Below are 12,371 nucleotides of genomic sequence, written 5' to 3'. Positions count from 1 at the left end.
AATGTACTAAAGTTGATTGAGTGATTTTGGTAGCCTTCACAATTTTTAGTGAAGGATACGAAGAATAAATGCACAGGAAAATAGATGAATTGATGACTCATTTGAACTAAAAATCTGCTATTAGTTTTTCTATTTGTAAAATATGCACCATGAACATTCCAGCGTCTTCTGAGAGTGTCAATCAAAACTCTTAGGCAAAAAAAAAAAAAAAATAGACTGATAATTTCATTGCATCTCTGTTTTTTTTCACTACAAACCATCCTGCACCAACACACTTCCACTGAAACTCACTTTCTTTGAGAAACTTGCACAGTGAATAAAAAGGGAGACACACACACATATACACATACACACACATGCAGCCATTGGGGAGCAAATTCCATTTCATTTCCCATGCTGTTAAGGAGCGAGCCCAGGAATCAATACACGATGCCGTGCTGAAAGGGGGCTCGGCTGCCATGGAGACAAATGCGCCACAGCTACAAAACGCTGTTCAGGTTCAATCCATCAGCGTTAACACAAACACACACACACGTTTCACCTGTGCACAGTACTGGGACTTGGCCACGGCCACCAGCAGCTTGAGGATGGGCTGGGACTGGGACACCAGATTTGACACGGCGTGGATGACAGCTGTGAACTTTGGAGACGGTTTAATACCTGAAACGTAACGTGACAGACTTAAAAAATGAAATCAGGCAAATCCGTAAAACGCGGCCGACCAACTGCTAGCCATTAGTGTCGTTTCAAAAAGCCATCTGAACGGAGCCGGGAGACCGACAAACATGATTCATGTCGGGGTGGTGGGGGACAAAACTGAAGCGGAATGACACAAGTGCAGGCTGTTCGAACGCTTGGATGCTGTCTTTGGCGTGGCGCGCTCCGTTCTCTGGCTTTCATCCCATCGGCCACATTACGGAATCAGCACATCTCGCCAGCTGAATGATTACTGCATCATCACCAGCCAGTTTGATTCAGCCTTTTAATACCCACTACTTGACTAGTTTGTGATTTTCCAATACGGACGTTTATACGATATTCCTTCTGTCTATTTGACTGCAAAGCGCAGTAAATCTCCCTCTTATTCGTCAAAGCCGGCCGTATTGATGAATGTGTGCGTGGAGGAATGATGGAGTGAAGACGCGAGGGGGGCCCGAGAGGTCCTCGGGTCGCGGGGGTGATAACTCGGCGCTGCTGAACCGCAACGGCGGCGCCGAGTGCTGACTCAAAAGCCATGATGGAGAGGCCGGTGAGTCAGCAGGACAAATACAACCATTCGTCAAAGGGCCGTTCCTCCGCTCGCTACGCTCAACGGGGGCAGTCGATCAAGGCGAAAGGCCGTATATTTCTACTGCTCAGACAAGCTGAGGAAAATAAATTCACTCGCCGCCTTTCGTACACGCTAACAATCCAGTGCGATGTTCAAAGACAAATTGAAGGCGTGCTACTGACCAAATGTGGCGTAGAAGAAGGGGAAGTCTCCTAGGTAGCTGGAGTACTGCGACAGAGCAAAGAGCCCCCCGGGGTGAGTGTTCCACATCAGGGTGCTCCTGGAACTGTGCTCCAAAAGGCGATCTTGGATGATCTGGGAAAACAACCAGAACAGGGGAAACATCACATACGAGGCTCCTAATAAGGCGTTCATCTTTAATTTACGACGTTAAGGTGCTTCCAAGTTGAAGGGCTTGGCGGCTGTGTTCAATGTGAATACATTAGCATCGTTTGAGAATAAAATGGAAGGACCCTGTGGACTCGAGGGATGGCATTTCAAATGGCAGGAGAGCATTTTTTATTTCCACTCATACATGATGGGAATGACATAGTTTGACAGAACATTGGATCCTACGTATCCATTTAAAAAAAAAAAAAAAGTGACTGTTTGAAAGAGGCTTACAAAGCAATCCGTTTTTTTTTTCTTATTGCTTCAGCAGCGACTCTCGATGGCGTCAACGGCTTTTTAGTCGACGCGCAGGATTGCACTGGCTTTAATGGCTCCAGAATGTATCTGCATTGCCACATCACACACTCACATAGTATGGCGGCGTTCCAGTAACAATATCATCAGTTGCATCTAAGCAGGAAGTCAGTCGGGGCCGCCTGAATCCTTTCTGAGTCCAAATGGAGCATTCACTCAGAGAGTCAGACAGCAGAATGGCCACTACTCTCTCGGCCGTCTCCCCGCGGCGGCGGCGGCGGCGGCGGCCTCGGCCTTTCCCGAACAGGCGGGGAGAGAACAGAGATATTGCTACCTTGCCCTTGAGCCAAGCTAAATTGCTTCAGTAAAACAGGCGCAGGTTTAGGGGCCGTGCTTTATGGCCGCTATTGAAAAGGGGAGGTGATGGCTGCTGGCTTGGTAACTCAGAGGAGAATCCGGTGATTTGTAGCGACGGCTGAGCAGCTGATAGCTATTTGGAATGTGTAAAAAAAAAAAAGTTATTATGATAGCTGGAAGGGCCCCACCGTGATAATATTGACAAAGCAACATAAAGATTCTTCATAGTGAGGGGCAGGAAAAAATGCAAGGGCTGAGCTTTTTTTAACACCCTCCGAGCTCGGTTTCATTTGCTTTCGCCGGAAAGATTAACGCGGCGGCCATTGACTTATCTCTCAAAACACTGACTGCCACCTAAAAAAGCCACAGCCTTTCCACCTTACGACGGGCAATTTGGCTCGCTTGACTGCCGCTCCTCCCCCGTCAGCAGAACCTTAGTCGCGACGTGATGGACGACTCAATCTCACCTCCCAACAGCCACAATCAACCAATTAGAGCATGACAGATAAATCCTGCTTCTCGGGAAGTGCGCAGTGAGTTGCCCTTTAATAGGTGGCCTTTAATAGACGTACCAGCAACTCACATTTGACTGTCTTGACCTTGAGATTGGTGGCAAGATGTGTGATTGGTTGCAGGAAAGGCGGGGACGATCCCGTCGCTGCACTTTCGGGGCTGGACGTGGACGGGTCACGAAAAGTGCATTGAAGTCCGCGTTCGATATATGCTTTGATTCGATTCGAATCAAACGCGATACAGCGATCAACGTGACCGTTTAGTCAGGTTGGCTCGATGTGCAGCGGCCCTTAAGGAGATTTGGATTCAGCGTGGACGGTCGTAGGGTCGACGGGATGAATTAACCATGTCGCTTGTTATCTGCGGGGCTGCCACGGCAACGCCATTTACATATGTCAGCCCTTCTCGGCCCCGCTCTTGCCCCGCGCTCACCTCCTACTTTTTACAGGACAGTCAGTCAGGATTAAGGCCGAGCCGCATTCCGAACGCCGGCATACGCTGAGTCACCTTGCTTTTTAGCGCAGAGTGACAACGGCAAGGTTGCGCCTGGGTGGTGGATCTGAGCTGACAAACCTTGACATATGGAGATGTGCTTTCGACCGCATGTGTGTGCGTGCGACAATGACGCCTCGCCGTGAAGCGTGCTAGCGAACAATAAAGCTACGACGTGGAGATAGACGACATCAAACGGGATCTCCGTGCTGTAGCCATGACAGATTGAGAGTGCGGAAAAGCTGCAGAGGCAACAAAATGGCATTCCCGCGTGACTCGGTACGAGGGGGAAATTAAACCTGTGATATTTTCTTATGAGCAGGAGAGGAAGTCGACGAGAGGAAGGATTATTAAGCGCAGCCTTTATCCGGTTCTCGGTAAACAAATTTGATGAAGATGTTCCGGTCACAAACTTCATGAACTGGGTTACTGTTGAATAAAATATGAGGTCAGTGGAAGAGAACTTCAACTGCATGTTTTTAGGGATTGTGGGGAGGAAAAAAAGTCCGAATAACAGAACGAGAACGAGGAATTCCAAAGCACGCCTGCGAATAGTCGGTGCACTATTATGATCGGAAATGTTGGACACACTTGGAGCCACGCACTTTCACTTTGCATGACCGACAATTATGTTGCTGTGACTGATGTGACACTCTTTGGAAATTACTTCCGTACATGACAAGGCTTTTAGACTTTCAACATTTCTTCCTTTTGACATGAATAATTATTTCGATCATGACCATGTACCGGTCGAAAAAACATAGTCATTATATTTAATGAAAACTTACTTATTATTTTTTATAGATATTTTATATTATATATATATATATATATATATATATTTTATTTGATTATATGACTTTCAAGTGAAGCAGGTGTGCATTATGTGCTTGTAATACAACTTTTGCAGAATTATAAATGGATGATTCCATAAGGAACTCATTTCAAAACCACGATTGTTTCACTGAGGTAAAAGGTCAAGAGTGTGGCCATGGCTGTTTATGTAAACCTTCCCGTTGAGACGGAGCCTTTTCCAGCTCCAGCTATCACTGATGCTGTTTCAACCACTTTGACTACAAGCACCACTAATGTTGTGAAGAGCACGGGAATCAATGGATGAGTACTTCACTCCAACCTCTACGGTGAGTCACGTTTTTTTTTTTCCCCCTATTCATCAAGCTACAGAATAACGGATTCTTTATTGAGATTATTTTTAATGAAATGGGATTCCAGTGTGAGCTTCTGGCTGCTTTCCGAACATGTGCTTTACGTTTAAGTGCTGTCTATAAATGACAGCGTCCCCCGCCGCTTGGCTCGCTCGCGGCACGACGCCGACCAGACAACGTGGAACGAAAGCCAGATTTGATCGAATGTGCGGTGACACCGCGGCCCCTGAGAGGGTGATTGATGGCGAGGGGTGCGGATGGGTGCATGTGTTGGCTCCTCACCTCCAGTGTGGTCAGCACTATTTTTTCCACCGAGGAAAAGTAGGCCTCCCACAGGAACTGCGTCTGCTGTCTAAGCGACAGGATCTTATCCTGGTGGATGGAACGCACCGTGGTAGGAACCTGCAAACGAAATATTGCCAATTTACACCAAAGTAATAATGACGTCAATTAGATTTTGTTCTTCGTTGCGGCGCCTTCTGCTGTGCATCACTCGGCCACCGGGGGCAGTATAAGAGTCATGCAGCGAAATAAAGCGTTTCGCGCGCCTGATTACCTCAGTATAGGACAAAAGATGTTTTTTGCAGAGGATAAAGAAAATCAGCATTGACATATTGTCGGTTTACACGTGTTGCTGCACCCTTTGTGCTCGAAATTGATTTGCGTTATAACGGATGTGCTATTTGTTATCCCATCTATGCTATTTCTCAAGACAAAATTGTTTGGTCATTTTAAATTTTGTTTGACAGCCATTACATATAGTGAATAATCATATAGTATTTAAAAGGATTCTAGTGAGATGCCGGACGGGATAATGAGCTCAGATTAGTTTCCTCTTATGCCGAAAGACTCAATGTCAAACAATGTTACTCCGCACTTGATTCAAATTTCAGACTTAATTGGCATATAATTACTTTTTTTTCTTCCCCCCCGCACTCATGAATATTATACAGTTCTATCTACTTGCTCATTCTATTTACTTGCCCTCTGGTGTAAGAAAAAGTGAGACTTGAGTGATATTTCTAGGACTTGCTATCGCTGCCCCAATTGAGTTTGGGGAAGACAAGCGCCTTGAAGAAAACAACAATAGTGCAATCAATTCAAAGGAAGAAAGAGCCTGCTGCAGCGTTCAGCACTTTGCAAGTCATAGGCAGCTTTATTTCAGAGCTGGGAGTGCTGCCGTTTGTCTCGCCGGGACCGTTTGCGGCTGATTTACCTGCAGCAGGAGCCTCTCGTCACCGATGACTGCTGCCGTATTCCAGTTGATGATCTCTGAGAAAGGCAGCTCCCAGCCGTTACTAAGCATCACCGGCACGCATGCCGCCTGACAGACACACACATATGCAGAGTCAGACAGGATATGTATGCCTCCTGCAAAAACACAACGACTTGGGCCACATTGATTATTATGATCAGATCAATTAATCCGCTATAACGAATAAGCTTGCTTTGAAATTAATTTGACACTAGCTGCTGTGATTTCACTTTCGCCACGTAAACACAAACATGTAAACATTACCGATTACGTTACGATAACTAACAATCTCTGTGTGTTCCTAGTTATATGACACGATTCTTGAGTCACACGGGAGACACAAAAACAAGCTCGTAAAAGCCGCATCAACACATCACCCGGCCTTATAAATGCCAAATGTGGAGCAGGTTAACAAACAGTAGTTTACAGATCCAGGTGTTGTTGCTGGGTCAATATGTGCTCCCGAGAGGAGAATTAATGTTGTGTACGCTACACAGAGCGCCAGCGCGGAAAGAAAAGCGCTATTGTGTTGCTACTGGAAACAAAGAATGATGACGGCGAGTGCAAGTAAATGCAAAAAACGACCTGGATCCTGTCGGCGTGCCGAATAACGGGGCGATGGTTTTAGGATTTGACCGAAAAAAAAAAAGGACACTCAATATATCAATTTGGATTCCTATTGATTGTTTGTAATGAGGAAAAATGGAGGCTGCCCAAGGGAACTGCATCTTTATTGTTTAGACAAAAGTATTGAGACACACCTCATCAATCTTATCCCCTCTCTCCCTCCCTCCCTCGCTTCCCCTCTTTCTCCATACATCATACAAAACCCCAACCTAGCTTCTATTTTTAGTCTATTAAAAGTAACGGCGCGGCGCCGTACTACTTTTGTCCGAGTTGTGCATCTCAGCAGCATGCAAATGAAAGTGCCGCCTGCAAGCCGTCAGACTCAGCAATATCAATAATTCTATTTTGATTGTTTAATTTAAAAAAAAAAAAAAGTTGTGATGAGGTTGAATGTGACCTTTGGGAAGAGTTGGGATGGAGACACGGGAGCAGCTGGTGTGTGTGTTTGTGAGTCTGACGTAATGACGACCCTGTCGCTCCCGGGACGTAAAGGTGTCACCTCGACCGCAACTGGCCCTCGGGCTCGGCGGTCATCCGCTTCACACATATTCGCGTGTACACACACACACGCGCGCGCGCACACAGTTTGCCTCTGGTAAGAATTGCTTTGCCCTTCGAAGACAGCCTGCGAATCCTCTTTCTTCCCTCTCCCTAGTCTAAACAGTAAGTCGATGCATCCAGTGAGTCAAATAGTGAAAGTCAAGCGTGTTTAAAAATACACAGCGGTGCCGTGTGACTATTGCAGATGGGTGTATTTATGAGGTGCTTATGGTTAGATGAGGTAAAGGACAGTGCAGCAGGAATGTACAAGTCCTACAAATGGAGGAAGCTGGAAAAGCCATGATGCAATTTATCACTTCTTATGCTGAATGGGCTTTTTTTACTTCAGATCGTTTACAGCAGGCATTGTGTTTGAACAGCCTTGCGGCATATATGTTGAAAATAAATGCTTTCAAAGCATTGAAGTGTGCTCGCAAAACACACACACAAAAAAATGATAACAAATAATGTGTGAATGAAAAGTCTCTATAAGATGGTAGTATTAATAGGGGGATGACATTTTTTTCCATTGGTCCATCAATCAAAGTGAAACAATTACCAATGTTACCAGTGAAAGAGAAAATTGCTATTCACGTGGCTTGTGGGTATGAATCACAGCATGCTTTCTCCTGTGTGTGTGTGTGTGTGGTGTGAGTGTGTGTGTGGGAATGTTTACCTGCAGGGCTTCCAGAAAGCGAAAGGAGCCCAGCCTTCTGCCTCGGGGTACCAAGCAGAAGGTGGAGTTGTGGAGCATCTCTTTGTAGTCATACCTGCAGAGACACAACACAGAGGTCAAAAGGTTAAATCCTACTATTCGATTTCCTGCGTTGAGCTTGCGGTGGCTAAATCGTCACCGGGCTCGTTGCGAGGCGCGTTGAAATAAAAACAAGCGCTAATGGACACTTTGGAGTCTTGACATTTATGTTTCTGGAACGTGGGAGGGAATCTGGAGGAAATCCATGTGAGCCTGGGGGGGGGGAACATGCTTCACAAGGACATGTTGACTACGAGGCAGACACGCTAAGCATCATCGCTAAGACCATTTGACCGCACATGATGAATTCTTGAAAGGGTGACCCAATTGGAATGAAGTGAAATACCTCGCCACTTCCATTCATTCCACTCATTTGACTCCTTTTCATATCTCCCGACAACATGCTCGCTTCCACCTCCCGGCGCATTGCTCAATCCCTCTATCTCTAAAAGCAGGGGGGTTGGGAGAACGCTTCTTCCCACCCTCGTCTCTCCGCTGAGGTGTGTCTTATTGCTCACCAAACAGGGTGCTCGGCCCTGCCAGGCGTAATGAGCTGAGAGTGACACCTGCTTCCACCACGCGCTTTGTGTGTGCAAGATGTTCGCATTGAGCGCCCGTCAGTGTCAAACTCAAGGCCCGGGGAGCCAGATACGGCCCGCCACATCATGAATCCACAATTTTCATCATAAACTCACGGGGTGAAGGATTAAGAGAGAAGAAAAACAGAAAATCTTTAGCCACGAATCGATGCCAAGTGAAGGTTACAGGACCGACTGGCGCCGTAATCTGACGCACATGGCAGCCGTTCAGCACCGCTGAGATTTACGCAACCAACGGGATAGTGCCGCATTTGTTCTTTAGCACTAATGAAGAGCGGGGACGTGACAGCGCGTGATAACAACCCACCCTCATTTACACCTTCATGCCCACCGTTGTGCGCATTTGACAAAGTGGTGAACGCGCCCAAGCTACACATCATCAAGTGTGTGTTTCATCCATTAAAACCAAAATTGAGAGAACTGAGATTTTTCAATGTGTAAGGTCCAGGTGGAAGACTAAAATAGGATGAGCCATCATACTGTGTAAATCCACCTTGGCTTTAGCTTCTTCCTGCCTCCCACAGCTCCTTTCCTCATTGCTTTCTCATACTCTGTTGACTCCGAAAATAAGATGTCGGCCTTGTTTTACTTGGCTTCCTTTTTTCGGGGCTGTGTGACAATAGCTCTTTTGCTGTGTTTGTCCTTGAGGCCTTGTGGTGGCTGAAAGAAAAGCACCACTCACCCCTGGAGGTGTTAGCTGACCTTTTTATTTTACTCACGAGTATGCAACAAAAGCCATCCTCGGTTCAGCATGACTCATTTAGCGATTTGCCACCAGCTTGGGATGGGGACGAGAGCAAACCGTTGGCCACTCTGCCGATCGTGTGGGATTGATTGTTGGCTAATTGTGCCAACTGGTACAAAATGGGAGGAGGGGGGGCAATTTGCTCTAACCACAAATGATAAGACCTCAGCCTCATTAGGGGAATAGCATTAGTTTGGAAGAACGCAATAATTATTTATTTATACACAATAAAAAGAAATAAAAAAAATCTTACTAAAGTTATTAACAGAAAGTATAGTGCAAGGAAAAATAATTTTGATTTTTTTGGAAGGGACTAGAACGGATTAATGACATCTCAATCCATGTCAATGGCAAAAATTGATTTGATATACTACTAAATTGAATTAGAAGCTGGGTCACGGAATAAATTAAACTCCCAAGTCAAGGTAGCGCAGAGTAAAATCAAATCAACTCAGAGGAAGCCAAATCTTGACAAGCCATGATACAGACAGCTAACTGTGCACTGCATTATAGTGGGAGCTGCTTCGAATAACTTTTGAATCATTAAAATACTCAATTAATTACGTATATCTGGTAGTGATCATCTTAGCATCATTATCTTTTCTCTAAAATGACATGTGCTTTCTTTTTTTTCTTTTAGAAGTGAGCCGAGATGATTTCGGCGCCGGGCGGCTAGCCAACAGATGCTTAATCGCCTCCAGTTGCTTGAATACGAAGCTTCAAAACCCGGCGCCAGCTGAAAGATCCAATTTGTTGCATATTAAGAATGCTTGCAGGGATCACGCCCTCGCCCAGACCATTCGCTCCCCTCCTAATTTGTGTGTGTGTACTTTCCAGCCCAGGACACCATTTGTTTCATTTTGTACTCATGAAGCTTTATCATCGAAAACAAATCTCTACAGAAAAGCTCCCCGTCTGTGTTTGAAAGAAAAAGCCCGTTCTGGTCTTTTAGTAATTGTAAACAAAAAGCTTATAAATATAAATGTCACCTCGCCGCAGATGCGCACATCTGTCTTGCAAATAACTCCCAAACAGTCTAAGAAAGCAGATTCCAGAAGTAATTAAAAACGAGCTTCATGCTCATTATCAAAGTTGAAGCATATTGTTGCGTGTTCCCAGGAGACTGGAACAGATGTGCAGGCTGAGTGAGGTAAAAGAGGCGGGATGCAACAGTTTTTTAAAATTATTATTTTAAAATATTTTTTAATATTAAATATAATTTTTTTAATAATACTTTTTTTCTAAATATTTCATAGAAGCTAATTAAAAAAAAGTTTGTGACTATATATATATATATATATATATATATATATATATATATATATATATATATATATATATATATATACTGAATATAATTTAAAGTTCAGAAATAAATTGGTCACAGTCTTCAGCTAACTTTTTAATGACAGCACTTCTAATTAAGAGTGAGAAGCTTTCACTGCTCATCTTTAAATAGCTTTAAGATCTGCTTGAAATGAGGCATGCGATTCCTCGGCTGCCCGTGCGCTTTTTCCGCTTGACTGCAAACGCAACGTAGCTCTCTGACAGTGCCAATCAAAACTTAGCTCTATTTTGAATGTCAACACTGAGCCGGCATGAAAACGTATGCGCTTCAGGCATGCATTTGATTATGTCAATGAGTATTTATGAAAAAAAAGCAAAGGTGGGAAAATTCATGTGTTTATGTCTGATGCACTCCACAAGTGCAGACATATAAATCTGTGAAACATCTGGAGGCATTTTTTTTTTAAAGGATGTTCAGGACAAACTTCATCTAGCATTGAAACAATTGAAAGAAGCTATTGTATCAAAATTCCTGATGAGTTAAACTTGATGTGACATTCACTTCAGGGGACATTTTTACTTAAGATCTTAACCTGGAACATTTTTTGTTATTTTATTTTTCCCTCCATAGCCGACTTTCCATCTTAACCTATGCGTCTCGGAGAATTCCCCTCTACGAACCCCTGTAACATTAATCTCATTTATCGTACAGGTACATACAAGTTTCCTGGAAAGTCCCAGGCACTCCAAGTGGCTCGATGAGATGGGAAAGATTTTCCAAGTCGGTGCGGTATTTGGCCTGGTAAGGTGGTGGCTGCCGGCCATGTAAGATTAAATCAAAAAAACAAAACAAAAAAAACACAGACACGTAAAAGGACTCACAAGGAGACTTAAGCACTTAGACAAAGTCAATCAGTTGAAGTCAGCAGGGGTGCTTGTTGCCCTCCAGCCACTCACTCAGAGTGATTCTGATCTACCTCAGATGTGAGTCTGAATATCGTACAAATAGCCCGATAAGACGTCTTCCTGACATGATACTAATTCACTCTGATGCCTTCATCCTTGCAATCTTCTCAATTTGTCCCATCGCATTTATACCGCTGACAACGGAAGGAGACCAGTCTTCAGTTACATTTAGCGTCTGCATGGAACAGGATGTTGGATTACGGAAAGTCTATAACGGGAATTTTTTTTTCCCGACGTCCGACTTAGAAACATAAATTAGCTGCAATGCATGTACAAAATGTGCCCCCCCCCTGCGACGTGGCATTAGAATTCCAAACTGCACACAAGGGGGACAGGCATGAGGTCAGATTTGGTAAATTTGTCTTTTGCACGCAGCTGGATGATTGCTCCTCTACATCAACAATCGGTTCACACTCAAAACACGTGTGCGCACACAAACACACTTCAATCAGTAATTGGCGCCGCGCTGTGTGATCTTGCAGATATAAAAGGTCCGGGCTGGGGTGGATGCTCGCTGGGGACCAGCTGTGCCTTCTTACGCCGGCACATCCAGATGGCCCCCCGGGGGGGATGCCTGTTCGTTTTCTCCATTCGTGTCTCCGAAAAGTGCGAGGCGCTTTCAGATTTAGACATGTCAGCGCGTGTTCTGCGGTGTCTTCCTTTCAAAACACTGACACATTTTGTCATCAGAGCCACTGAAAACGAGAAGGCCGCTGGACTCGGAGTCCTTTCATCTAAACGCATACCTGTGCATAGAAGAAAAAACAAAAATTGCTAATCTGAAGCGAAACCGAAGTTCATTTGTATCCATAAAACCGCAAGCTTCAGCATAAATGACCATCGCAGAGGCCCCATCTGCAGGCAAACAATGCTTGCGGTCTGTGCCAATAGGTGAGCAGAAACTTAATCACCTTTAATTTCCTGTCTGCTAACACATTCTAATATATTCCCTCTGAAGACTCTTCAAATCAAAATGTAATTGTGTCCTCGAGCCAGCTGGGTCTCCTTCTGCATGGAGAGAAAGAGAAATCCAAAATGTCTGGGATCTCACGGCCTGTAATTTGTCCACATTTCTTCTTTGTAATGTTACATTGCTGCAATTTAACGTCTGTAATATGACAAGACTATTTTCAGAGTCGGAAGAAAGCCGTCGCT

At 44.7% G+C, this 12,371-nt stretch overlaps 1 protein-coding gene across 1 annotated transcript in view; it reads right to left on the bottom strand.

The window, feature by feature from the left end:
* Positions 1–12,371, bottom strand: part of ext1b (exostosin glycosyltransferase 1b) — a 55,425-nt gene that overhangs the window by 7,124 nt on the left and 35,930 nt on the right. The window contains exons 2-6 of the mRNA XM_049750316.2: positions 7,542–7,635; positions 5,660–5,767; positions 4,726–4,845; positions 1,453–1,585; positions 542–660 (exon numbers count right to left, since the gene is read on the bottom strand). Coding sequence (XP_049606273.1) covers positions 542–660; positions 1,453–1,585; positions 4,726–4,845; positions 5,660–5,767; positions 7,542–7,635 — 574 coding nt within the window. The remainder of the gene's footprint in view (positions 1–541; positions 661–1,452; positions 1,586–4,725; positions 4,846–5,659; positions 5,768–7,541; positions 7,636–12,371) is intronic.

This window comes from Syngnathus scovelli, chromosome 19, assembly GCF_024217435.2.
Source record: "Syngnathus scovelli strain Florida chromosome 19, RoL_Ssco_1.2, whole genome shotgun sequence".
NCBI classification, from domain to species: domain Eukaryota; kingdom Metazoa; phylum Chordata; class Actinopteri; order Syngnathiformes; family Syngnathidae; genus Syngnathus; species Syngnathus scovelli.
This window is presented reverse-complemented; position numbering and strand designations above follow the sequence as displayed.